Raw genomic sequence first — 26,730 nt, 5'->3', positions numbered from 1 at the left:
CTTAGCCTATATTTTATTACAATTACTTGTATGCAATTTAGATATCTTAAAGGTGCTAAATACAAGAATGGGAGTATTTTTATTGCCTCCGCATGGTCCTCAACATGGCGACGGCTGAGCCAGCAGCTCACAGCTAACGGTGCTAACAGCGTTAACAGTGCAAACAGAGCTACCAGTGTTAACTTGGAGGGGGGACCGGAGGGTGGGTGCTACGCTTCCGCAACTGCGCCGTCGGTCGGGATGAGCTGATGCCGGCCATGAGCGAGCCAGTTGACAATCATGCACTAAAGGGCCGGCCCGGCTATGTCAACAAAGCATGGAGAAGCTCTGATTACAACACAGGTGTAGAACACTTTTAAGTTAGAATTTAGCAGAGCTCTGGGTGAAAAGTTGAAGAAAAAATAGGCCTCACACACTACAAAGAGCATTACTTTACTACATTAATACTCATTAATACTAATATAGATTATTAGTCATCAACATTTTTTTTCAAACTTTTTGCCATTGAATGGAGTATATAAACTGTCACGTCCTTCCTCTCTGTCCCTATCCTCAGCCACATTAACATTTCTTCAAAGTCATTCATTGTCATTCTCTTCCTGTCCACCAGATGCATTCTGACTTCTTCTCCCATCCCAGTCACCTCACTCCCACTCCTGTCCTGCAATAACCCCTTTCCTTTCAAGGCTATTGAATGGAGGCTGGGACACAATCTTGAGCTACGGGGTATGACACATGTGCAGTGTAACTGGAGAAGCGCCAGCTAGTGAGCCTTTTATGCAAGTGCAGACCAGATTTTACTGTGCTTGTGTTGTACTCAGTGGCGTAAATATGGACAGTGCAACCGGTGCGGCGTACTGGGGCCCAGAAGCTGTCAGGGGCCCAAAAATCACCTTCCTACACCGTGTCCACACTGAAGCCGTTATATGCACTTCTGTTACATCATGTAATCAAACCATGTAGGCTACCTATCAGCTGTGAGCTCGAGATCAGACTGGAGACGTAACCACTTATCTTCCTTTGTTTGTTCTTTTTAAACAGAAAACACGTTTAATATTGTGATATTTACTGGAAATTAAATACAATATAGCCAACGGCAGTAGGAAACTTTCAGCTCTCTGGTGATCTCCGTCCAGCCAGCTGCCTTTTTGTAGTGAAATTGAGAAGTATCGTATGGATAACTTCACCAATCAGCCGCTCCTGGTCCATTTAGGGAATTTCAAGGCGAGCAACAGGAATAAATAGAAACAGCTAGGCGTCTGACACAGGGGCGTGTCCAGACATTTTTGATAGGGGTGGCACCAGTGGGGCACTGACTTGTGCAGGGGTGGCATGAAGTGTGAGCAGGAGCGCCTGCGCACAGACATATACACTCACGTATGCACACACACACACACACACACACACACACACAAGAAAATACACACCCACACCCAGGTGTCGGCATAGCATTAATTTACCATTTTTGTCTCCACAACCCATATCTACTTCACTTACTAACACTGCAAGCAAGAACAGACCTACTAGTCACAACATTCAGGAAAAGGCAACATACAAATGTGATTGAAAACTACCATACTTTATTCTAACCTCAAAACAACCTTCCAAGGTATGATATACAGTACATACAAAAAAGACAATGCACTTTCTGTATAAAGTGCACTGTATAAAGTGCCAACAAAATTACAATAAATAAGCCTGTTTGGGCAAATCATTTACTTGACAAAACTTGTCACATGTGCCACAGTGTAGTAAGTTACTGTAGTATTCTCAGCAACAGAGAAACCTGAACTCCCAGGTATAAACAAAAGTCACATCCCTCCTCACATACCAGCAAATCTTGTTTTAACATTGTAAAGTGAACTGTTAAATAATGCCAAAATAATTTGTAAATTCCCAAAGTAGGTTACATACAAAAGAAAATCCTTATTCTAAAACAGTCACTTTATAAAGTGCCAACAAAATTAAAATAAATAAGACTCTTTGGGCAAAATATTTACTTGACAAAACTGTGCAAAACGTTGCATGTGCAACAATGTAAATGGTTGGAGGTACAGACCGTGTAGAATATTTTATCAACAGAGATAGCTGACCTTACCAGAGCTTACGTGTGCATAAAAAAAGTTTACATCAATTGTAACAAATCTTGTTTCAACACTGATTTGTTACAGTAATAATGCTACAAAATAACCTGTGACTCCAAAAGCCAACATAAGAAAACAATGCACATTAAAACACAGTCACTCTCCGCCTATAAAGTGCAAACATATTTAGAATACATACGCCTCTTTGAACAAATTATTTAACCAAACAAATTATAAACTTTACATGTGCTACAATGTTGGTTACTCTAGTATTACCTAGTATTACCATTCAAGAGACACAATCTGTTTTGACAGTTCCTTCCTTCCTTGCTTCCTTCCTCCCTCCCTTCTTCCTGTCCTTCTCTCTTTCTTTCCTCCCTCTGTCCTTCCTCTGTTCTTCATTCCGTCCTTCCTCCCTCCCTTCTTCCTTCCTTGACCTGAGGAAAACAGGAGGGTTAAAACAGTGCAATTCGCCTGTTCTTGTGTTTGCTTGCAAACACTTTGATAAAATCATCCATGTATCTTTCACGACGACGCTCCAGAGACGTGTTGCTTCGATAGACTGAGTTTGTTTCACCTGTAGGTTCACCTGCTCAAACTTCTTCTTCTTCGCGCCTTTTTTTTTTTGTTGCAGGCTACATACTACTTTAGCGCATCTCTGCCTCTCAGGTTTGAGAAGGAACTGCAACTCTAAACAAGAGTGCAGTTTACATTCAGTGCCGTGGCCCGCCTCTGACTGGGCATAAAGCCAATCATATTTTAAGATATTGGGGTGGCACTTGGGGTGGCCAATCAGATTTCAGGGGTGGCCTGTGCCACCCAAGGCCACTCCCTGAACACGCCAGTGGTCTGACAAAAGTTCAGCTCAAAACGGCGTGCCACGTCACGCTGCGTTGCTCACAGCCAGGACATTCCAATAAAAAAGGACATGGTTCTTAAGCAGTGTTGTTAATGACTTTGTGGAGCACAAGACCTGTAAACTCCTAATGGGTGAGTACTGGTTTCTTTTTGTTATTATGGAGTGGGATCAGGGATTTAAATCTATAGCACTGTAATTGTTAGTGATGGCGAGATGAAGCCTCATGAAGCTTTGAAGCTTTCCAGCAAATTGGTTCGGAAAAGGGTTCATTGCTCGAGGCTTCATGTGCTCACGAAACCACCTGGTGGTCAAAGAGTGTAAAACAGACAAATATGATCTTAACCATGTGATAAGATCAGATATTCCTTTATTAGTCCCGCAGTGGGGACATTTGCAGTGTACAGCAGCAAAGGGGATAGTGCAAAAAAACAAGATGCATCAGCTAACACAGTAAAAAAGAGCTAAACAAAGTGTAACAAAATATGAACCAAGTATAAAGATTGGAAGTATAAAAATAGGAGTCTATACAGTATTGACAATAAACAGACTATTAACAAAATTGCACAAGTGGAAAATGATATTGCACAGTGAGAATTAAATGAAAATCCACCTGAAAATATCAGGTTATTGTCAGTTTGTCAGTTTTTGGTGTGTAAGTGTAAGTGCTCTACTGGGATCTGTGCTGGTTGTGGTCTACTGGGAACACAGATCTGTGATATACTGTATTTTGCGCCAGTAAAGGCTGTTGGGAATGACTATAAACAATGAAAAAAAATCTATTACCATGTAATCAATTTATATATATATATATATATATATATCATATTTAATAAAATGTCTATTTAGTAAGTATATTATGAGTATATAAGATACATGTATAATAAACTGTAATTGTTTTGTGAGTAATTCATCTTATGTGTGCAAACCAATCCTAAATTAATAAGTGCATTGTAGTGGAGTGTAATATAATATAATAATTGCAGGAGGGTTAATATTAGTGTTCTGTGTCACTTCTGGAAAGCGGCATTGGTTGAACCAGTGAAGATCTGAAACACTTCATGAACCAGTGGGCGGTACGGCCGGGCAGCGAGGCTTCGGATGTCATCAATGACGTCATTGGTCTAAAACGATACAAGCCTCGATACACGCATCGCAGGAAACTTTCTGGATTACTCGACACACGCTCCGAAGCCTCGGCACAGCACGTAACATCACTAGTAATTGTTACGTCCCATATGATGTCTGAAATCTGTGTCTGTGATAACTTTTGGCTGCTGAGTCCAGGGCAGGCTGTTAAGTTGGCGTTGATAAATGTGGCGCTCCGGCTGCTGTCCGTGATGCTGATCTAAGGCTGGTTTGCAGTCTGGGAGTTGCTGTTTGGTGAGCCTCTCCATAGTGGCATAGCAATTGTCTGCTTTGCAATTGTCTGGAGTGGTTGTGTGTACGTGCGTGTGTGTGTGTGCGTTTGGGGCCAGGGCCCAAGGAAAAAGTTTGCACCAGGGCCAATCGCAATTATGTTACGCTGCTGGTAGTACCCCAATTATATGACGCAATATGGCACCGTGACATCTCCTCTTTTAACACTCTTGTTTCCCTCCACTCTCAGTCACCTGTCCCTTCCCTCATCAATAGACAAATAAATAAACAATCAGCCCTTTTCCACTCACTTCTGTTTGACACTGCCAATTTGCCAAAGTTGCAATATTTCTTTGTTGCTTCTTGCCATTTGCTTTTGAGCCTCTGACCGCTGTAATCCTGCTACCTGGAACTACCTGCATTAGTACCTGTCTGTTGGACTGCCTTCTTGGTTTTGACCCTTGCCCGCCTTGTTACGCCGCGAGTTTATATATCTTCTGCATTTAATCACTGAACTAATCCTTTCCGTGTGCATTGACAATAAATCATTGAACTCTACCACTCCAAGGGTCCAAGGTCCCAGGTCAACATGACCAATACACAAGTTCATACGGTTAGCATATTAAGGGTTGCTTTCCCAATTCTCGACCTACATGTTAATCACTAACTGAAAAGTCACACCATTGTCACACTTTGTAGTTGCTCAGGAGAAAAGTAAAATAATGTAAAAGGAAAGGAAAGATTTGAATTAAAGGTTGGAGTGTTAAATTAACTTGCAGCTCCTTATTGTCCCCAAATATAATTCAAAAGAGAGCATTGGAGTCAGTGTCTCCATAAATGTATTTTACAATGGCCATCCACTGCTCTACTTTTGTCTCTTTCCTTGAGCATTAAGTTTGATCGCTACATTAAATATATTGTCATGACACCATCATCAATCTCTAAACCCAGACTTTGTTTCTGTTGCTATTTCTAGCCAATAATTTGAATGTTAGAGGACTCCATAATTTGTATGATATTGTAACCTTAGTTCTATAAGCACAGACGGAGCCCTCTACTGGACTCTCTGGGTAATACTCTCCTCCAATCACATTTTCACACTGAGTGGGAGAGGTTTGTGCTTGTGGGGTAGATGGGAATTCACTTTTGCTGTGAGCTAATTGCTGTGATTCAGGAGCTGATTGGAGGTAGGTGTGCCAGAGTGTGCCTCCACTCTGTAGTCTCTCTCTAGTCTTGGTTTTCCTTGAGGCTGAAGTGCGTTGCCAGCCTCGTCCATGATGGCTCAGAAGACTGCCATCAAGTGGTGTTTGAAAGGGAATGGACTGAGAAAGCAACCAACCTGCGGCACAGCTGAACCTTGGCCTTGGACTGTTTTTCCTCTCTCCTCTATAGTCCTTTAACCCCCAGAGACCCAACTCCTCCAGACTGACTTGACTGTCTTTCAGAGGCTGTAGTAGGTTCAGTTTTAGAGCTTGTGTGAAGATGCTAGGAAGGAAGGTCTAAAGTTGGGCTAAATTTTAACAAGGAAAAACTGGCATGGCCATTTCCAAAGGGGTCCCTTGACCTCTGACCTCAAGATATGTGAATGAAAATGGGTTCTGTGGGTACCCACAAGTCTCCCCTTTACAGATGTGCCCACTTTATGATAATCACATGCAGTTTTGGGCAGAAACATGCAGTTTTTTGAATGCAGTATAAATGTGTTATGTCTGCCTATTCTAAAATGGTGTTTGAATATTTCTGCATACTGGGGTCTCTAAACAGTCTTGAATTACAAATATTGGGTATCACTGTAAAGCTGAGACTTGTGGATGTGATGATGTTAGTCCCCATAGTAGCCATTTCATATAGTGAGACCATTGTTTTAAACTTGACCTGACTGTATAAAATGACCTGTGGTGACCTCTAGGATAATCACAGCCTCATGAAACTCTACAACCAACTACAGACCTAGAGCATTCAGAGGATGGATTTTCCTTGGTAGATTGATAATAAGAGGGATTTTGATCAGTTTCCAGAACAGAAGTACTCGCCATCCAATAGCCGAAAAATGCAATTCTTTTTGGGTTTCGGTTTATTGATTATTTTTTATCAATTCTCGAGTGGTAAAAATGTTTTAAATTCAGCACCAAATCTGTGTAACAAATGGTATCATCCCAAAAATTGCTGCAACAACTTATGAGACATAAGTGAGCGTGGGAATGGCCATCATATACTTCCATCATAATGTTATAAACCCTTGTACACTTTTACAATTTATTTTAATTAACTTCAACAACTCAACACACAGTGCTGAGCTGCATCTCAAATTAATCTTCATGTTCCCAGCTTTCACATGATGTACACCACTTCTATATGACTTATGACCCCCTGTACGCCCTAAAAAAGACAAAAACTGATCTATTGTGGGTCTCAGAGGGTTAATAATCGAGGACAATTGGTATTGCCACGAGTCAAGTGAATTCCCCTTGATTTTAGTGTTTTTTAGAGTTCATAAGAGATAATAAAATAAGCTTTTAAACTTTATCTGTGTTGTTCCCTTTTGCCCTTTGTTGAGACTTTTTTGCCAAATCTAGAATCTGCAGGTCCGCTGCAAAGTATTGCAGTGGGCTTTCTATAAGGGATGAATTATCATGTGTCCATCAATGCCCGTAGTCTGGTCTGGCATTTTGTAAATGTTTTATCTTTGGAGTGAAGGAGACCATTGAATCGTTAACCAGAATTATAGGTAACAAATTGTGTTTTACATGTTTACCTGCTCAAGATTTTGCTTTTAATAAATCATCCATTTTAGTCTCTGTTGGGATTGCAGGCTTTTTTTTTCACAATCTGCATTGTTTCAGCTGGACTTTGCTACATTCTAGGGCAGCTGTGACCGCAGTAAAGATTTCTTTCTTTACCAACATTCCGGAGAGCAAGTAAGATAAGACAAGACAGACTGAAAAGACAGACACCCCAGCAGAAGGACACTGCATTAGTACCTGGTCCTGCAGACATGGAGGGGGCCAGTGATAAGCTTTTCTGCTGCAGGTGGATGCGCCACAGGTTTCCCCTGGCCCACAGAGAGGAACTGTACCACATCCTGAGGATGACAGGACCTCTGGTAAGGATCGGCACTGTCTATATACCTTTCTCTGTCTCTAAGGGACTTGAGGCTGCTGAAAACCTGATTTATACAACAGAAGATTGATGACAGTTTTTCTTTGCCAAAGAAAGGTTAGGATGTCAGGTAAACAGACTCTGAGACTTAGAAGCAGAAATCAATAGACCTAAGGCAGCGTTTGGCAGGTTTTAAACAGTGACTGCAACCTGACAAAGTGATGACAGTGGCATAGCTCATTTGCCAAGACCGTCTGACAGTCATGATAATAAATTGCCACTTGTGTTTCCTGTAATTTACAATGTATGATCTGTGAGCTGGTATCAACGTCGATGTTTGTCTTTCCATAGCTGCTCTCTCAAATCCTCAATTACCTGCTTCCAGTCGTGATCACAATGTTCTGTGGGCGTCTGGGAAATGAGGTGATGGCTGGCTACGGATTAGCTTCTGCTGTAAGTGGTCATCTGTATGCTCCACGGACTCGTGGAGGCGAAATGACAGGTGGAAATGTAATTTCAAGGGAGAAAATGAAATATTTGAATTATAAACTCACCTTCTCCAGAGCTAATTGTCTCACAAGCCTGATGATTTAATCAATATGTAGTACATTTACTCCATAAGAAATAATGGTTTCATCAGAGTTCACAAGTGTATGTCAGACTCATTCAGGTATGTTTCATATTCATTCCAGACTATTAACGTTACCACTGTAGCAACGGGATGTGGTCTGGCACTGACATGCAATACTTTTATGTCTCAGGTTTGGAAAGCTCTTTTGATATGATGATATAATACATTTAATGTCCCCTCCTGTTTATTACTACGAGCTTTTCTAAAATGTGCATTATGTTGTGCAGACATTTGGTGGTAAGAACCTGCTGAGGGTGGGATTGATCCTCCAGCGGAGCATCATCATCCTGCTGCTGTTCTGTCTGCCCTGCTGGGGTCTGCTCATTAACGCTGAGGCCATCCTGTTATGCATGGGCCAGGACCCCGAGGTGACCAGGTGACTAACGGCACCAAACATGTAGTGATACTATTGCTACCACTGCAAGTGATGTGGGCAAGTTTGAACTTGAGGATTTGAGACCTCATCCTCTTCTTTAACACCATCTCTGCATTCAACTCAAATCTGGTCCCCACAGATTCACTTTATTGCACTAATTCTGCTCTTCTATCTCTTCCATGCATGAATTATGACAACCTCAGTCAGTTTCCTAAGTGTTTTTAATTCCTCCTCAGGCATGAAAAAATACTTTTATTCAGATGGAGATCATACGTTTGAGTCTTCAACTGAAGAAATATTTGTTTAACAAACCACATAATGCTGTTAAACTGGTGTGCATATACTAATGCAATGCAAAAAAGTTGAACCTCCCTCTTCTCTCTTTCTACTCCCCTCCGTCCCTCATTCAGCTCCTCGCTCTTGACTCTTGACTCAGCCCCTCCCTACCTCCCCCTGTTGAACTGTATATTTTGTCAATGAACATTTTCTACAAAAACAACAGACAAATATAGTCCATGGCTCTCCACTGACTTGTACATCAGTTCACCAAGTCTATCTTCTAAAGTCACAGTAATAGCGTAAATTGTGGTTGAAATATAACCAGCGGTGCATGCTCACACACTTTAATAGGCTACCCTATCAAAAAGTAAGCACAACTACAAGCCAAGTGTACCTTTCTGCCTATAAGGCAAGAATACTTAATTATACTTTTCTTAAGTTCATCTCGATCAAAATATTACGTACAAGTAGGCCTATAAGCCAAGTATACTTAGACCTTTCTGTATACTAAGTTCCAGTAAATATCACAATATTAAACGTGTTTTCTGTTTAAAAAGAACAAATTAAAGAAGTTAAGTGGTCGCGTCTCCAGTCTGATCTGGAACGCACAACTGATAGGTAGCCTACATGTTTTGTTTACATGATGTAACAGAAGTGCATATAACAGATTCAGTGTGGACACGGTGTAGGAAGGTGATTTTTGGGCCCCTGTGTGCCGCACCGGTTGCACCCTCAATATTTACGCCACTGCTTCAGCAGCTACTCGCTAACTTTGTTTGCCAGTTCTGCCGGTTGGTTCTAGGCGAATAGAGAACAATGGGTTTAACAGAGCAGATGTGAACACAGCTGGCTGCTGCTGCTACTGCTCCTGCAGGGTACATGGTTGACAAGAGCAGTAAGACTGTGCAGTAAACGTGAGGGCGTAAAACCAGAACAAAGCCCACGGTAAAAAGCTCTGTAGAGCTGCAGAATTGGGTGACAATTCTCTGCACGTATACTCATTTGGTTCTTTTGATTTAAAAATATTGATGAATGCAGCTTTAACTTGATAGTTTCTTATTAATTAGGTAACCTTCCACATGTCCCTGATTATGTGGCAGTGAATATTGAATGATGTTGAGCATTGTATACTATCTTAAACTGAAGGTTATTTGTCTTGATTTCAGAATAGCCCAGCTGTATATTACAGGCTTCCTTCCTGCAGTACCAGTGAGTCGTACCTTTTCTCTCACCTTTATGAGCAAATTCAACTTATTTTCAGTGATGTATAAAGCACTATCGCTCAAATCTTTTTTAATCTATTTTTGTCTTTCAGGCAATGTTTGTATATCAGCTACTGGTGTCTTATCTGCAGAACCAGGTGCACTAATGTCCTGTAACACTTTTATTTCAGAGAATCAAAACATGTTGTCTTAATTAATGTAATTACGGAGGGGAAAGGTATAAGTGGTACTCATCATCGCATCATCTGCTGTTTGTGTACTCAGGGTATAACACTGCCACAAATGTACACTGCTGCCATGGCAAACATAGCAAATGTGGTGACAAACTATGTCTTTCTTTACTGGCTGGATCTGGGTGTTCGGTAGGTGGACTCACATGTCAGTGTATAATTTTTAAATCTGAATAGAAGTATCACACACACTGATATCACCGTGTCATGTCTTACAGCGGATCTGCAGCAGCCAACACTCTGTCTCAGATTTACATCTGCACATTTCTGTTTGCTTACATTTGGTGGAAGAAGCTCCATGTAAAAACATGGGGAGGTGAGGGACAGTTATATTTAGTAGATGTTTGTGGTGACCTTGTGATCTCATGGATGACTTTGAAGATTTTTCCCCCTGCAGGCTGGTCTGTAGAATCGCTGCAGGAGTGGGGCTCCTACATGAAACTGGCCATTCCCAGCACATGTATGAAGTGCTTTGAGTGGTGGATTTATGAGTTTGGGGGATTCTTTGCAGGTAATCCAAGTATATTGGTAAGACATTTGATCTGAAAAAAACAGATACAAACTCTGAGTCACGACTTTCTTCTTTGTCTCTGATGATCAGGGATGCTGAGTGAAGACGAGCTGGCAGCCCAACATGTTGTGTCATTAATGGCTTTAATAACCTACACGGTACTAGTCGGAGCGTTATATTCTCATTTTAAACCATTCTCTAAACAACTCAACAAACTCAAGGTTTGTTCACCATGAGTCACTTTATCATACTTTTTCTAAAAAAATTATGAATCCATAGTTCCCTCTTGGTGTTCAAGCTGCAGCGTGTGCCCGTGTGGGTAATGCTCTCGGTGCAGGAGACACGGCCGGGGCGATCCTCACCTGCAAGATTGCATTAGCTCTTGCAGGTCAGTTATATATATGTTCTGTTATTGTAGCTTGTATTAATAAATCAGCACTTGATGTTTGTTCAACATTTTCACAGCCCCTCTCTTGCAGGTATCATTGCAGTAGTTCAGGGTCTTGTGCTGGGCGCTACTAAAACAGTGATTGGTTTCATCTTCACCTCTGATGAGTGAGTCTCTGCAGCTGCACTCACATTTCAATAACTGTAATACTCTATGATTGTTAAAGCTACGGTTGGTAATCTTCAAAAACATTATCCAGGGGAAACTGCTTATAGTGATCACGTCTGTCCGGGTCAAATTGATCACTATAAGCGGATGATTATTATAATCAAACTTTTGTTGTTGTTTCTTTATTTGTCATGCAGATTACCATCTAATTGACATTTGTATATTTATTACAGTACATGAATACAAAGCAATGAAACGGGCTGTTTTGCTATTTACTAGCTTGCTGCCAAATCTTCTGCCTTTTCCCCTCACCAAGAGTGAGGTATGGCCTTTGGTTGAGTTTCACCCTAGGCGCATTAAGCGACCAGCATTTCAATCCTCATGCCAAGGGCGGTTTCAACCACAGGTGCTTCCCCTGTGGACATTTGTTTTTCCTGAGAGAAAATAACTTTCTTTTTCCTGTCATGATTTCAATATGCACATAGCACTAGCCTCAGGTAGCCAGCTGGAACGCAGATGGTCCATGAGGCAAAGTATCCTCGAGTAAAATAAAAAACAAAACGAAAGAAATGTAATTAACATTAGTCTAACATAGTTGTAAAATGTTTTTCCATATGTTGTCATGTATGAAAACACCCAAAAAGAACACTTTAAATGGACTACTGATTACTATAAGTTACAAATGATTTAAGGTACAGTGTGTAAGATCTGGCGACATCTAGTGGTGAGGGTGTAGATCGCAAAATCTCCCGTGAGCCAAGCGTGCAGAAGAACTATGGTGGCTGACGTGAAAACGCAAATGGCCATTTCTAGAGCCAGAAAATAGAAGATCATGTGCGTCTATAGTGTCTATATGTGGGAAGTGAGTGGTGATGCAAGAGAGAGAGCGGTGGCAAATGTGTGCAGTGGAGCAGAAGACAGTTAGTTTAGCTTTGAGAATATCAAGTGAATGTACAGTGGAAGTTGCAGTTTGTGCAGAAATAAATGCTGCAACTCCTCAAGACCAACAGAGGTTTCTTGTGTCTTGTTTCCGGGCGGCTGAGTGAAGTGACGGGAAACTCTGAAGCGAGTTACGTTATCAACTCTGGCCCAAGCCCAGTATTATATCCTGACAACAATTAATAATCAAATACTCCGACTTAAAAGAGAAAAAAATCCGGTATCTGTCGCTGGACTGTAATAAGCCAGTCCAATAATTTCATTCAGCCTAAATGGCATGATTGGACGGGCCACCTGCCTGTCTACTTAGCCTACCTATCTACCTGTGTGCACTCATTGCACATCACCAGAATCTTCCACAAGCTGCAGCTTGACAGCTGTGAGAACTAACAATCGCCATGTTCGTTGTTTGCAGTCATTATGATCATTTTGGGGGAGTGGCTTTGGAGGAAGACCTGAACAATCAGTGTTGCCAATTTGGCTTGATTTTCTTGCTAGATTTAGGGACTTTTGGAGCTAGTACTGCTAGCTACTTTCATTGGAAGAGATTTGGCAACACTGGGCTGGGTTTTTCGGTTGAATAATTTAAAAAATCTAGCGTGCTCTTGCTAGTTTTTGGACATTACCAACCCTCGCTTTAAAATGCTATTGCTACGTACAGATATTTGCCTAGAAAAATAGATGTTAATAATAAAACCTTATTTCAGGAAAATCATAGGTCTGGTCTCACACTTGATGACTGCTTACTGTTTCATTCAGTTCACTGATGCTATTTCTGTGAGTAACGTTTTTTCTTGTTTGGACAGTAAATATATTTGCATTATGCTGCCAAAATCATGTTGAATAAATTAAATATAATACGTTAAACTATCCATAAGTTAGCACATGGCAGCCAATGGAGTGAAACTGCATAATAATTAGAAATGTGTCTCCTTACATCCTAGGGTGTATGCACTGGCATCTTCATGGGTATGGGCAGACAGAGGATACCAGCCGTGGCCAATTTAATTGGATACTACAGCGTAGGACTTTCACTGGGTGTTACTTTAGCCTTTGTTGCAAAACTGAGAATTTTAGGTAATCACATGATTTTATCACGTCATTTCCAAAAAGGAAGGGTTTTTTTCACGCGAAGCCTTCTGTGCACCAAAATGACTAATTTGTCTATTTATCTGCAGGTTTTTGGCTGGGACTGCTTGTTTGTGGCATTTTCCTATCCATCTTCTACGTCATTGTCATCTTTAAGCTGAACTGGGAGAGAATGACAGAGGAGGTACGCTCAGCAGGGCCTCAGAATCTGGACTAATTGTGCTTTCGAAATCTATTTGTTGCATGTAAGAACGTGAGAAACTGGACGTTGGTTTAGTTTTTGTTTGTATTTGTTTGCAGGCTGTAAACCGAGCACAGAGAAAAACTCCCATGACATTTATAAGCACAGCTGCACCGTCAGACGCTGCGGGTGACAACACTGTTGACCAGAGAGCGAGTAATGGGAACGTAAGTGGCCGGCTAAACTTAACATTAGCAACAATTCCTCTAAATTTCTTTTCATAGCTTGTTTCCTCTTGTTAGCAATTTACATTTATATTTTTCTATTAAGTTGTTGCTATTTTTTGACTGACTTTGACACTGTGGTAACACTTCACAATAAGGTACACAACATTTGAATTAGTTGCCAGGGAACAAATGAGGAACAACTGAGGAACTAAGCGCTAATGAACCAATAAATGAGTAACTCCTAATCAAATTTGATAGAGTAGCTAATGATTAGGTAATTAAGAAACAAGTGAGGAACAAATCAGGAAGGACTTGATAATTGACGAATCATTAATAAGTACCTCCCTCAGAATTCCTAATGGAGGACTATAAAGTAGATAGGGATGAGTTTCAAGAGAACAGACTGGGAGACCCTACATTAATGAATCATTAGGTAACGATTAGTTCATTATTATTATTTATTATATCTGTGAATCGATCATACTGCCCACCTTCTTCAAGTCGTTCCTGATTAACGAACACGCCCGAGATAACTTCCAGGATTCACATACAAACCATGATGTTTTCCTAAACCTAATCAGATAGTCTCTGTGCCTAACCATAGCAAAGTATTTTTGCCGCATAAACCTAACCAAACTGCAACCGTTTCCACAGACGTGTCTGCTAAATTCAGCTAACTGCAAACTTGCTAAGGCTAAGCAACGAGGGTACAGTCATCATGAGATAATGATGAAGTAATCAGGGACTACTTAGTAACTGTTCCTCCTTTTTTGTTTGTTTTCCTATGAATGTCCAGCAAAACTGTATATTTGTAATAATATATCTGTAATATTTTTGGACTATCTTAGACCATAGGATGTATGAATTTTGAAAATGAACTTATTAATGATTCATCATTTCATTCCTGATTCGTTCCTGACTCGTTTCTCAATTAACAAATCATTACTCTATAAAATTTGATTAGGAGTTTCTCATTAACTGGTTCACTAGCAGTTAGTTCCTTATTCATTCCTCATTTGTTCCCCAGTAACTACTCAGAATTTTGTGTTACCGACACTGCTCGCTTTCATTACATCTCAACAAAATGAAGTAATGGGCAATGTCTCTCTCCGAAGTCAGCAGATGGCTACATGTCTGTGAGCACCGAGTGCCATGACGGGAACACGGAGACACAGGGTGGACATGTGGTCCAGCAGCTGATGGGTGGCCGTCTCTCCACTACCCAGCTGATCCTCAGGCGAGGCTTCATTGCGTTTGCAGCAGTTGCACTTCTGGCTGTGGGAGCAAGTGTGCACTTCCTAGTGCCCTTGCCAGAGACCCGGCCTTCAGAGGCTAACTTTACTTTGGACTGGATCAATACGACATATACTCCTGATCAAATATTCTCTACTGCACTGGTCCCAAATGAAGAGTCAGATTGACCTTAAGAATCCAGGATAACCACAATGCTTCTGTTTAATGCATTAAATACAAAGGTTGTCAAACTGTCTTTAGTTTGACTCTTTCTCTTTGACAGAATGTGGTTGTGAGCCAATCACTGGCAGATTCACTAGAAAATCGTGTGAATCAAAGGTCTGAAAGCAATATTGTGCTTTCGGAGATTAAGTCATTGATCATACAACATGTCACCCCATATGCTCTGTCTGCTTCCTGCACATCTGGACGGGTGCCTTTCTTCTGCATGTCCTGCTTTGACACCCTGCAATGCAAACATGTGCATCATATTGTGCACTGGTGCCTAAGGAGATACTTCACTGAATCCAAAAGACTTTGGTCATGTTCATGTAACCAAGTTAGTGATCACCACGTTCATAATGATTCCAGCCGCCAGGATGGATAGCATGGCAGCCAGAGCCAGGCCCCGACGCACAACCAGAGTCCTGTGAGAGAGCTCCGCCTCCACTGTTTTTACTGCTGGTTCCTCCTCAGTGTCAATCAGGTCCATGGTGTCCATGGTGTCCGTTTGGTCCTGTGGGTATTCGGGGTCATCTGATTGGGGACCTGGACATACAAATATGACTGTAATGTTTTCACTGAAAAATATTAAATTTCTACCTTAGAATTACAAGATTCTACCTGACATTTTTTTTCAAAAGTGAGTTATTTACATCAAACTGTTCTTATTATAAGTTAATAACATTTAATGTTGGTTTATTTTTAGTTTTATGCCTAGACTGTATATAAAGATGTACGACATCACAGCTCTCCAAAAGTGAAGCCAAAACATGCCGATCGCCCCCTGGTGGCTGGCTGCAGTATAGGTCATAAGTCCACCTCCTCCTTGTTAGAGGATGGGACATGGGCCAAACTAAAAAGTCAAAGTACACGTCAAATAAATTCTTTCCAAAGATGGTTTCTGTCATTTTGGGTAGTTCTTATCACGCTTATGTATATTCAAATGTTCATTTGTCTCATAAGTATGGTTTTAATTAGTGATTTGATGCTATAAAAAGGGGATGAGACGTCATGATTGGCAGCTGTGATACTCTCTTGCTGACAAGCTGCAGCTATGCTCGGCTTGCGATTGGCTCGGGAAGGTGTGTTGGCGGGACCTCGATACCGTGGCAACAGCCTCCCAATCACTACTGCGCAGACTCTGGCTCCAAATGACATCAAAATCTCAAGATGGCAGCGCCCCTATATCCGGGATATTTTGGCTTCACTTTTGTACAGTGGGAGGAAGTGGGGAGACGCTGTGCATATATACAGTCTATGGTTTTATGCATCAATAGAGAGCCAAAAGGAAACCATAACTTAGCTCGCTAATGTCAGTTACACAGCTTATGCTAATGTTTGTCAGCAAGAATGAATGTTATTATTAGTAACTCAAACTTTAGAGATGACAGCAGTTATGGCCAGAGCTAATGTGAGTTAAATTCCAATTAGAGCCAGCTAGTTGCTGAGCATCAGAGATCTAATTAAGGCTGAAACGATTAGGCCTAGTTGATAATTGCTAAGTCGATCGACAGAAAATTAATTGCCAACCATTTTGACAATCGATTAGCTTAAGCCATTTGTTAAGCACAAATGCCAAAAATCTGCCCATTGCAGCAAAGGAACAGTGTGTAGCATTTAGGGGGTTCTATTGGCAGAAATAGAATATGATATTAACAAGTATGTTTTCTTTAGCGTATAATGACCTGAAAATATGAATCATTGTGTTTTCTCCACGGAATTGGCTGCCATGTTTCTACAGTAGCCCAGAACAGACAAACCGAACACTGGCTATAGAGGGCCATTCACGTGTTTGCGTCGGCCACTATAGCTCTCCTACACGCTTGGCAGATGGAAGCAGTTTCAGTTGGTTGCAATATGCAACGTCACCGCTAGATGTCGCCAGATCATACACACTGCACCTTCAAATGTGACCATTTACTGCTTTCTCTTTTTTTATATTATTGTAAACTAAATACTTAAGTGTTTTGGACTGTTACTCTAATTAGCATTTGGCAATTTGTAGATGTTACCTTGAACTTTCAGCATTTTTCACTATTTTTGAATTAATTTCTAGTTTAAACAATCAATGAATCAACAATAAAGAACACAAAAACAGTAGCCAGAGGGACAGTAGCATACAGTATCTATACTGTGTAGCTATAGCTTTACAATAATACTGAGCTTTTGCATGATCTTAAGGTGCTACACTACATGTATATTTTTTAGCAATATACCACCATTAAACTACATCTTATAGTCTGAACTGGCTCCTGAGGAAAAATGTATAATTTCCCTGCTGAACAGGATAAATGTTTTTTTTCTCTAGCTGTTTAAATTGCTTTAGTTGCTGCACAATCTTACTTGTGTCTGTGGAGCTGCTCCCACACACTCCCGCTCGGATTTGAGCCTGGAAGAAAAACAATGTGTGAACGTTTATTCATAAAGAAGCAGCCTCAGGCCATTTAGAATGGGAAGCTTTACCTCTGAATACTAACCTCCACTGTTGCTTTCTTCCAGTTCATTCTCACCAGGTAGATAATCAGGAATGAGCATTGCAGAAACACAGAGGTAAACAAACCTATCCACAGACCTGCATGGGGAAATAAAGAGTTTGACATCTTAAGCTTTAAGACTAGGTGGATCTATGACTAAAAATAGACACTGGGGGCAAAACTTAAAAATTACCGGTTTGACAAAAATGTGGCAAAAAACAGCCGAAGGCTAAAAAACAAGCTGTAAATCTTACCTTTGATTCCCAATTTGGCTGCAAACATCAGTGACACTCCAATGGGAAAACCGACACCATAATATCCCACAATGTTGGATATAGCCCCAATCTTCTGTTTACCTGCTCCTCTTATGACGCCTCCCACGGAAGCCTAGTCACGTAAACACAATAAAGAGGTGGTTAGACGTGACAAAATAAAGCACCTGGTATGTTTTGCAATTGCATCGGGTGTGTCATGAGATCCTGTTTGGGAGATACTTACTGATATTGCATCTAGGAGGACGAATGGAGCATATAGAGTTATAACATCAGCAACCCTTTCCCTGATTTGTCTGAAAGAAAAGAGACTCCGAATTTATAGTTTGACACTGTAATGGTACATGTCCACAGGGGCTGTTTTTTTATCGTGAGGGACCGCCTCACTTCCCAGCATTGGACGCTTGATGGGCTGCAACAAGACACAAGGCATCTGATTGGACGAACGCGATTGGAACCAACATAGCGGCTCATTTGGAAACTTTCTTCTATTATATCACGAAAATAGTTCACCGAAACGCGGTTCTGAAAAATTTTTATGTGAGAAATAAGCCTTGTAGTTGCTGAATCAGTCTTTATTTTGGATGGACAATGCTTAGTTTAAAAGTTTCTTGGGAGTTTCCAGAGGCGGCGAGTCGCGCCGCACGCCCCTGATTTGTATAAAGTAGCCTAGAACTCAACTTTATGCAAATGAAGAGCGGCCACCGTGACACCGTCTCGTACAGGGTTACGCTTACATAGACAATGAATGGGAAGCGTGGAAAGGACGGAGCCTGTGGACATGTACCATAAGAGAGGTGAAAAATGACATCATAATGAGATTTATGTGTTATATCTGAGCACTGTGACACATTATATATTCCTAGTATCATTGACCAAAGAGCAATCACTTCATTGCCATTAAGCACAGTGATGCTGGGCGTAGCATTTACTTCAAGTTAATATTTAAAAGAATATGTAGGCAAAGTTCACTGTTTTCTGTCATGTAATGGTGAAAGGTCATTTACAGCAAGAGACCGATCATCTTTCCCAGACTTGACACTGACTGTATATGATAACACAACACACCCTGGGATTTTTTTAAACAAACATCATGAATACAGTCGTGATTACAAAAACACATGTTAAAGATACTCACTCGTCATATGTGAAGACATAAGAGATATGGTCCTTCAGGCTCCCAATGAGAATAGACAAGCATATAGAGACTGACCCTGTGGTAAAGAGTGACAGACTTAACTTTCCACCGGTTGCATCATTCAAAAGGTGCTGAATTAGTTTATTTTCTGTAAACTGACTAATACACAAAACAATACAGACAAAACACAAAAGATAACCACACAGTTGTACAATGAGTAGCTCTCCTGGAGCATAAGGCTTGTTATTTAAGCTTTAAACTACTCCTGCACTAATTCTTGAGTGAAATTATAATTATACAACCATCATTCTAGTGTTAACTATTTAATCGCAATTAATTGCATTATTGTCCATAATTAATTGCGATTAATTTGAAATTAATTACACATTTTTTATCTGTTCAAAATGTACCTTAAAGGGAGATTTGTCAACTATTCAATACTTTTATCAACATGGAAGAGGGCAAATATACTTGCTTTATGCAAATATATGTATATATTTATAATTGGAAATCAATTAACAACACAAAACAATGACAAATATTGTCCAGAAACCCTCACAGGTACTGCATTTAGCATAAAAAAATATGCTCAAATCATAACATGGCAGACTCAAGCCCAACAGGCAACAACAGCTGTCAGTGTGTCAGTGTGCTGACTTGACTATGACTTGACCCAAACTGCATGTGAGTATCATAAAATGGACATGTCTGTAAAGGGGAGACTCGTGGGTACCCATAGAACCCATTTTCATTCACATATCTTCAAGGAACCCCTTTGAAAATGGCCATTCCAGTTTTTCCTTTGCCAAAATTTAGTGTATAAGTTTGCAGCATTATTTAGCCTCCTTTGACACAATCTAGTATCACGTGGTTGATACCAATGGATTCCTTAGGTTTTTCTAGTCTCATATGATGCCAGTATCTTCACTCTAGCTTTAAAGCTGAGTCCGCTACAGACTAAAACTCGCAAGTTGCGTTGATGCGTTAAAGAAATTAGTGGCTTTAAAACAAATTGCGTTAACGCGTTATTATCGTGTTCACTTTGACAGCCCTACTTCAAATACATGTAATTGAGATAAGATGTTAACACATAGCATAGAAATAGTGTGTTTAAGCAGCAGCATACTGACCTCCACAGAACATTGTCAGTTTAGTAGACAATATAGCCTGCTCTGTGTCTCCGGCTCCCAAGGCATTTCCAACTCTTACATTGCCAGCTATACCGAAACCCATAGGGAACTAATAACAAAAATACTATATTAACATGCTGTTCCACTGCATGTACAGATAGGGGATTCATTTCACACGTTAACAATTTGATGCATATTCAGTATTTGGTAGAGGAAAGCTTACCATGAATGCAACATTTGCCAGTTCGTATACAACCGATTGAGCTCCAAGCTCCACCTCACTTATTAGACCTGTCGATTGACAAACAGCAGTTAGATTTCAGACCATAAATGCTTTAAAGCTGCAGTCAGTTACTTTGAGCAAATATGATAAAAGGTTATTCTTATGAAGCGATCACTATAGCCTGACAGTAGTGCATGAGACAGATAATCTGTGTCCTTTTAGTGCTCCTACTGGCATTTGCAAGACTTCACCGCAGGAAAACAACCAATCAGAGCCGAGCAACTGTCAATCACTGCTCGTAAAACTCACAAACATTTCTCTGCTCAAATGTTTTCAGAAACGTGTTTAGGTAAAGGAGATTTCCCTTCAACGATGGAATTCATGGTGGAGTGCTAGACCCAAAGTCCAATAAGCATAAAAATGTGAGGAGGTAGCACACATTTCAAAATAAAGCAGGACAAGCATTTTATATAAAGGACAAGCATTTTATATAAAGCAGGACGAGCATTTTATATAGCACAAAGTCTTCTTCTGAGCGCTAAGAAGAAGTCTCCGTGCCGAAACGCTTAAGCGTATGCCTATTGTGATGTGAACGAATTAATAGTATTTTGTCCTCCTTTATTTTGAAAGCTGGAATGCGCTACCCTATAATTTTTTTTATGTTTTCAGAAACATCTTGTAGTGTACTTTTTAGCTGTAAAACGAGAAAGTTTGCTCTGCAGTGACTGAAAGCTGCTTTAGAGAATCCTTGGCTCTGATTGGTTGTTTTCATTCGGGCGCAGTGAAATCTTGTAAATGCCATTAGGAGGACACAGAAGAACATGATTTTTTTCACAGATTATCTGTCTCATTGCACTACTGTCAGGATATAGAGACAATATTATAAAATCATATTCACTCAAAGTTACCGACTGCAGCTTTAAAACTACAACATGACCTTTGACATTTACCTGCCAGAAAGCTTCCAATCTCATACGTCCACCACTCAACACACATCATGATCATGCCGGGGATGGCCAAGTTGATGTATGAGCCCCAGTCCTGCAAGCACTCTTTAGACCAGCCTGTGTGATCAAATAATGAATCATTAAATCATTCTATTACCAACACCTATGAAATAAGGTCTCAACAATCAGATATGTACCGACTCCAAGGAGCTCTGCTGGGGACATAATCATAAGCAGATCTGATGGGTCTTCACTTTTTTCACTACATTGTGATTTTTCTAGATATTACTGACAGATTTCTGATCAAAATAGTATTTTTCACATTAAACTAAGATGTTTCTGAGACAATATATTGCTCATACGTTCTCTGAAGATGGGTTTTAAGATTTCTTGAAACACCTTAAACACAATTAACTAGATGTTTGTTTTCCAACCAATCATAATATTAATACAACTCATAATAATTTATTACAAAACTGTGAGTTTCTCCTGAGCTACAGCTTTATTAAACCACAATCAATGCAATAACTCATTAACACCTGCTTGTGGGAAACAACTGGAGCCTCTGATTACATGCAGGCTAACTATCCTCCAATGCAAATGTGGTGCTCACCTCCCCAGGTGGCCTTGTGAAGACCTTTCCATATGATATAAGCATAGAGAATTGCAGCCATGGAGAACTGGGAAATGGAGTTGGCAACGGCAGAACCTCTGTAAAGAGTATTTCATTGCATGATGTAGGTTATGGGACGCAATCAATAATTGTGGAACTGAAAGAGTCAATAGGCAATACTCACGCTACTCCCAGATTTAATGGGAAGAGGAAAATGTAGTTGATGAGAGCGTTGAGAACATTGACCGCGAAGCCTGTGATTACCTGCGGCCATATGATGCCCTAAAAGAGAAGAACCTCATGTTATTAAGTAAGTAGCCGTGTAATAAGCGGGATAATGTACAGCTAGTGGGTCATTGTTGTGAAATTAACCCCTTCAGGGCAATGAGAGACCTGCATCGCATGTTGGGTTTATTTCACAACAATGACCGGCTCGCTGTACATTATCCCTTACTTATCCTTTTGAGGATAAAAGGAAGCAAATCTCAGGCGTGTATTATATATGTATATGGCGTCTCTTTCATATAATCATCCTTTCCTTATTTCAGCTCATCAGAGTTACTTATTGTTGAATAATAATGGACCTTACCTGGTTTTGTAGATATCTTGTTTCTAATGAATACATGAATGTAGCCTAAACAGAAAAACAACAACAAAAAAATAATTCCTGAATTTCATATATTTGGACACAACAGACATCAAAATAGAATTTTTTAGAGACATGCAGTTGGCATAGCAAGCAAACGCTTGATTGAAGGAAGATGAGTTTCATACAGAGAGGTTTGAAATACTCACAGGGAGTGCTGGCATAAAGATATTCACGTACATCTGAGACAACCTGGAGAGAGGTTTTCCATCAGTATCAACAAGACATTTTAAACATTAAATAAATAACGCAAAACAACGAGTGAGTTTTGACACAGCTTACCTGGCCACCTTTGGCTCCTGTTTGACAGCCAACAGAATGAGCTCTGTGTTAACGAGGATTGCCCAACAGGGGAAACAAGCCAGTAATAAAATGAGGATGGCCCGCTGCAGAATGACCCCAACTCTCATGAGGTTGCGGCCCCCGAAGGTCTGAAACCAGAGAGCATTTTCTTATTATGTCAATACTTCTCATACCTGATGAATATTTATTATAGTTAGGGTTGGATCAGGCTGCCTTGGATCAGCTGCTGCTATAGGCCTATAGACTGCCGGGGGAACTTCCTGTGATACACTGAGCTCCTCTCTCCTCCTCTCCCTCAGTCTCTATCTGATCTGTATGCATTCATGTCCTATTCATGCATGTCACGAACTTGGTTTTTCTTCTATTATTATTATTATCACTCCCTTATTATCCCTATTATATCCACTGCTGTTATTATTATTAGTAGTAGTAGTAGTCATATTTATATTATTATTTCTGCTATCATTACTGCTATTACTATTATCATTCTATTATATCCACTGCTGCTGTTACTATTATTAGCAGCCATTTTTCTATTTCTGCTATTATTACTGCAATTAATCATTCTATTATATCCACTGCTGTTATTATTATTACTAGTAGTCATATTACTATTATTATTTCTGCTATTATTACTGCTTTTACAATTATCATTCTATTATATCCACTGCTGCTATTAGTATTATTATTATTATTAGTAGCCATATTTCTATTATTATTTCTGCTATTATAGCTGATATTATTACTATCATTCTATTATATCCACTGCTGCTATTAGTAGTAGTAGTCAGTAGTAATAGTCATGGGAGATTTTACCTTGGGTCTCTGTAAATTACAGAGTAGGTCTAGACCTGCTGTATATGAAAAGCGCCACAAGATTCTGTTATGGTTTGACGCTGTACATAAAAATGATTTGACATTGAAAATTGAATGAAGAATAGTAGCTACATAAGGCTCATCATACCTGAGAAATCAGAGTATCACACGCTGAAGCCAAACCAGCTCCAATAGATATACCTGTAACATTAATAACCTGAGGGTAATAACAAACATTGGTGGATTATGTTCTGTTGCTTTATTGGTTTTCAACATTCACTGTATAAGAACATTATTATCCTGTATACTTACTGCTATGGCCAAAGACACACCGGCCAGCTCTGTCCTACCCAGGTGGCCACAGAATATAGTGCTGACAAAACTCACTGCAAACATCATGAGCTGGGATATAATCTGATGAGGAAAATGAATGAAAAGTAGTTGAGATGACAAAACAAAATATTGATTACTTTATTATTAATTAGTGGTGTGGTCCTATTTGTTGTACTTCAACCTGGCCTGTACAATAAATGGCACAACCTTCATAATGATGAACTTAATTAACAGTCCAATTAAATGTTATTTTAATTTGCTTTATTTTGATCAGCAATGATTGGCAGTACATTTAAATACATGTTACTCACCACTGGTCCGGCCAGTTTAGACAACTCTATTATTTCTGTCTTGAAACCAACAGGAGCCAACATGCGGATCCTCTTGATGACATCACATTCCCTCCATGTAGAGAGAGGTGAGCTCTGTGTGCTGCTGCTGCTGCTGCTGCTGCTCTCCATGATTCACTATAGGTTCAGTTACTGCTGCTCTATTCGCCGCTCTGTGTAGCTGCTCAGGCTACCGCAGTTCAGTCCAGGATCTCTGTCAGTGTGTCAGGTGATGAAAGCTGTGGTAAACGAGTTCCCTTTATACATCCATGCACGAGCCACGTGAAAGTCAGTGATTATGTTAGTCACTTCCTGTGAGTCAGCTGGGCTCGCAGTGGTGGTTCTAGGAGGGGGCTAGAGGGGGCCGGTGCCTCCATGATATTAAGCTTAGGGTCCCCCTAGGGCAGGGGTCAACAACCTTTACTATCAAAAGAGACATTTTAGGTTAAAAAATAAATTAAAAAAATGTGTCTGGAGCCGCAAAACATTTGAGTATTGTGATGAAGTAAACACAGTTTATAGTTTAAGTATATAGTATATAAAGAGCAAATGTACTACGTAGCATTAGGGTCACATTGAGGGGGAAAAAATCGGAGGTTTCCAGAATAAAGTCATAATATTATGATACAAAAGTCGTAATATTATGAGAATAAAGTCATAACTTTACGAGAAAAAAAGTTGTAATTTTACAAGAATAAAGTCATAACTTTACGAGAAAAAAAGTCGTAATATGAGAATAAAGTAATAACTTTATGAGAAAAAAAGTCGTAATATTATGAGAATAAAGTCATAACTTTACGAGAAAAAAAGTCGTAATATGACAATAAAGTCATAACTTTATGAGAAAAAAAGTCGTAATATTATGAGAATAAAGTCATAACTTAACGAGGAAAAAGTCAAAAGTTTACGAGAAAAAAAGTTGTAATATGAGAATAAAGTCAGAGGTTTAAGAGAATAAAGTCATAACCTCAATGTGGCCCTAATACTCTGTCGTACCGTCGTACCATAGACTTACAACAATGATAAATAAAAATGAAAATGTAAACAAAAAAAACAGTTATTCATTTCCGTTTTTAAAAATCCACAGGGAGCCACTGGAGAGGAGCTAAAGAGCCGCATGTGGCTCAGAAGCCGCAGGTTGCTGACCCCTGCCCAAGGGTGACAAGATCCCAACCAACCAAATGTGGGACAAAGAGTATCTTTCTGTGGGACAATGTGGGACACATTACCAAGGCTGAGAGGTAGTCAACAATTTTGATATAATGTCTATCTAATTTAAATAACAAACATTTATATTCTGCCCCTTATCTTGAAACATCTCTATGCTTTGCCCGAATGCATCCATAGATGGGCACATCTCTTTTTGAGCCGCACATTTCTTGCGAGACTCACGTGAACTGTGTCGCTTCATGTCGTATTACTCCTGTTTGAAAATTGAAAAATAACTGGCATATTGGCTGTGCTCCGGCTGGTGGGCGGTGCTTGATACTTCCTCAACTGATCTCAACATGGCTGTCAGGTCACAAACTTTCTCATTTTACAGATAAACTGTACACTACGAGATGTTTCTGAAAACATTTGAGGAGAGAGATATGCATGACAGTAACAGAATATTGATTCATATTTGATCAGCGCTGCCTTGTTTGACCTTTTGGTCAGTGTTTGCGAGTGATTGACAGCTGCTCAGAGACGGCGAGGCTCCAGGTCGGCTGTGATTGGCTGTTTTCCTCTGGTCTGTGAAATCCTGCAGATGCCATTAGGAGCACCAGAGGACACAGAGGCACATCATTGTCTTTAGATTACCGGTCTCATGTACTACTGTCAGGATATAGAAACCGTTTTATAAAAATAACTAGAACTGGCACTCGCAAACACAACATCGTGATGACAGCCTTCCCTGCTTTCTTCACAACCATTGGATGAAAGCCAGATTTAAAAAAAACGTCTGTCCTGGTTTGACACTTGAAAACTAGAGCCAATGAAAATGTACGTGGTGGACATATGGACATCGTCTCAATTATGTGGGATGTGGGAGAAGAGATAAAAATGCTGTGCAGTCCTTCGTAAAGTGCGACACCTGGTCACCTGCCCTAACTATGGAAAATATTTTCTTACATTTTTCACCCCACATTTATCCCAAGAGAGGGGATGTTGTGATTATTCATAGCAGTGATAAAATATACGTTAGCACTGAATGAGTATTATTGTGTTTATGTTTATATGTGTATTGTAAGTCTTTTGGAGAACCAAACCTATGGGGCCGGGAAATGCATTTATATAGCGCTTTTCTTGTCTTCGACCACTCAAAACACTTTACAACATCAGTCAGCATTCACCCATTCACACACACACACACATTCATACGCTGGTGGCAGAGGCTGCCATACAAGGTGCCACCTGTTCCTCATGAG

General features: G+C 40.1%; 2 protein-coding genes across 6 annotated transcripts; one reads left to right on the top strand and one right to left on the bottom strand.

Moving 5' to 3' along the window:
- Positions 1–720: 720 nt before the first annotated feature.
- LOC141770426 (multidrug and toxin extrusion protein 1-like) lies at positions 721–15,705 on the top strand. 5 transcript variants are annotated; one of them, XM_074639907.1, is made up of 20 exons: positions 721–838; positions 1,115–1,257; positions 2,930–3,074; positions 7,143–7,402; positions 7,750–7,851; positions 8,091–8,159; positions 8,257–8,405; positions 9,851–9,893; positions 10,000–10,044; positions 10,172–10,269; positions 10,356–10,453; positions 10,535–10,648; positions 10,739–10,806; positions 10,928–11,036; positions 11,128–11,203; positions 12,851–12,920; positions 13,088–13,220; positions 13,322–13,416; positions 13,533–13,640; positions 14,756–15,705. In XM_074639907.1, the coding sequence occupies exons 4-20, from the start codon at positions 7,295–7,297 to the stop codon at positions 15,059–15,061; spliced, it is 1,791 nt and encodes a 596-aa protein (XP_074496008.1). In that variant the 5' UTR covers positions 721–838; positions 1,115–1,257; positions 2,930–3,074; positions 7,143–7,294; the 3' UTR covers positions 15,062–15,705. The 5 variants fall into 5 exon arrangements, with proteins under 5 accessions (XP_074496008.1, XP_074496007.1, XP_074496009.1 ...); XM_074639906.1 differs by having other exon boundaries at positions 736–838; positions 1,115–1,274; positions 2,949–3,074; XM_074639908.1 differs by having other exon boundaries at positions 736–847; positions 1,137–1,257.
- Positions 13,089–24,610, bottom strand: slc47a3 (solute carrier family 47 member 3). The gene is made up of 17 exons (XM_074639911.1): positions 24,302–24,610; positions 23,970–24,071; positions 23,806–23,874; positions 22,821–22,969; positions 22,688–22,730; positions 22,482–22,526; positions 22,077–22,174; positions 21,893–21,990; positions 21,283–21,396; positions 20,333–20,400; positions 20,110–20,218; positions 18,980–19,055; positions 18,068–18,137; positions 17,824–17,956; positions 17,573–17,667; positions 17,439–17,484; positions 13,089–15,641 (listed from the first exon to the last, which is right to left on the bottom strand). The coding sequence occupies exons 1-17, from the start codon at positions 24,449–24,451 to the stop codon at positions 15,421–15,423; spliced, it is 1,686 nt and encodes a 561-aa protein (XP_074496012.1). The 5' UTR covers positions 24,452–24,610; the 3' UTR covers positions 13,089–15,420.
- Positions 24,611–26,730: the final 2,120 nt, after the last annotated feature.

Source organism: Sebastes fasciatus, chromosome 7, assembly GCF_043250625.1.
Source record: "Sebastes fasciatus isolate fSebFas1 chromosome 7, fSebFas1.pri, whole genome shotgun sequence".
Classification (NCBI taxonomy): domain Eukaryota; kingdom Metazoa; phylum Chordata; class Actinopteri; order Perciformes; family Sebastidae; genus Sebastes; species Sebastes fasciatus.
Note: the sequence above shows the minus strand (reverse complement) of the source record. Positions and strands in the feature narration are given on the sequence as shown.

Excerpts from the sequence above, each read along its gene's own strand:
- LOC141770426 (XM_074639907.1), top strand. The coding sequence starts at position 7,295 with ATGGAGGGGGCCAGTGATAAGCTTTTCTGCTGCAGGTGGATGCGCCAC. Across the intron at positions 8,406-9,850 it reads CAGGACCCCGAGGTGACCAG|AATAGCCCAGCTGTATATTA; the intron begins GTGACTAACGGC and ends TCTTGATTTCAG. Across the intron at positions 9,894-9,999 it reads GCTTCCTTCCTGCAGTACCA|GCAATGTTTGTATATCAGCT; the intron begins GTGAGTCGTACC and ends TTTGTCTTTCAG.
- slc47a3 (XM_074639911.1), bottom strand. The coding sequence starts at position 24,451 with ATGGAGAGCAGCAGCAGCAGCAGCAGCAGCACACAGAGCTCACCTCTC. Across the intron at positions 18,138-18,979 it reads TATGTCTTCACATATGACGA|ACAAATCAGGGAAAGGGTTG; the intron begins GTGAGTATCTTT and ends CTTTTCTTTCAG. Across the intron at positions 17,668-17,823 it reads AGCCAAATTGGGAATCAAAG|GTCTGTGGATAGGTTTGTTT; the intron begins GTAAGATTTACA and ends TTCCCCATGCAG.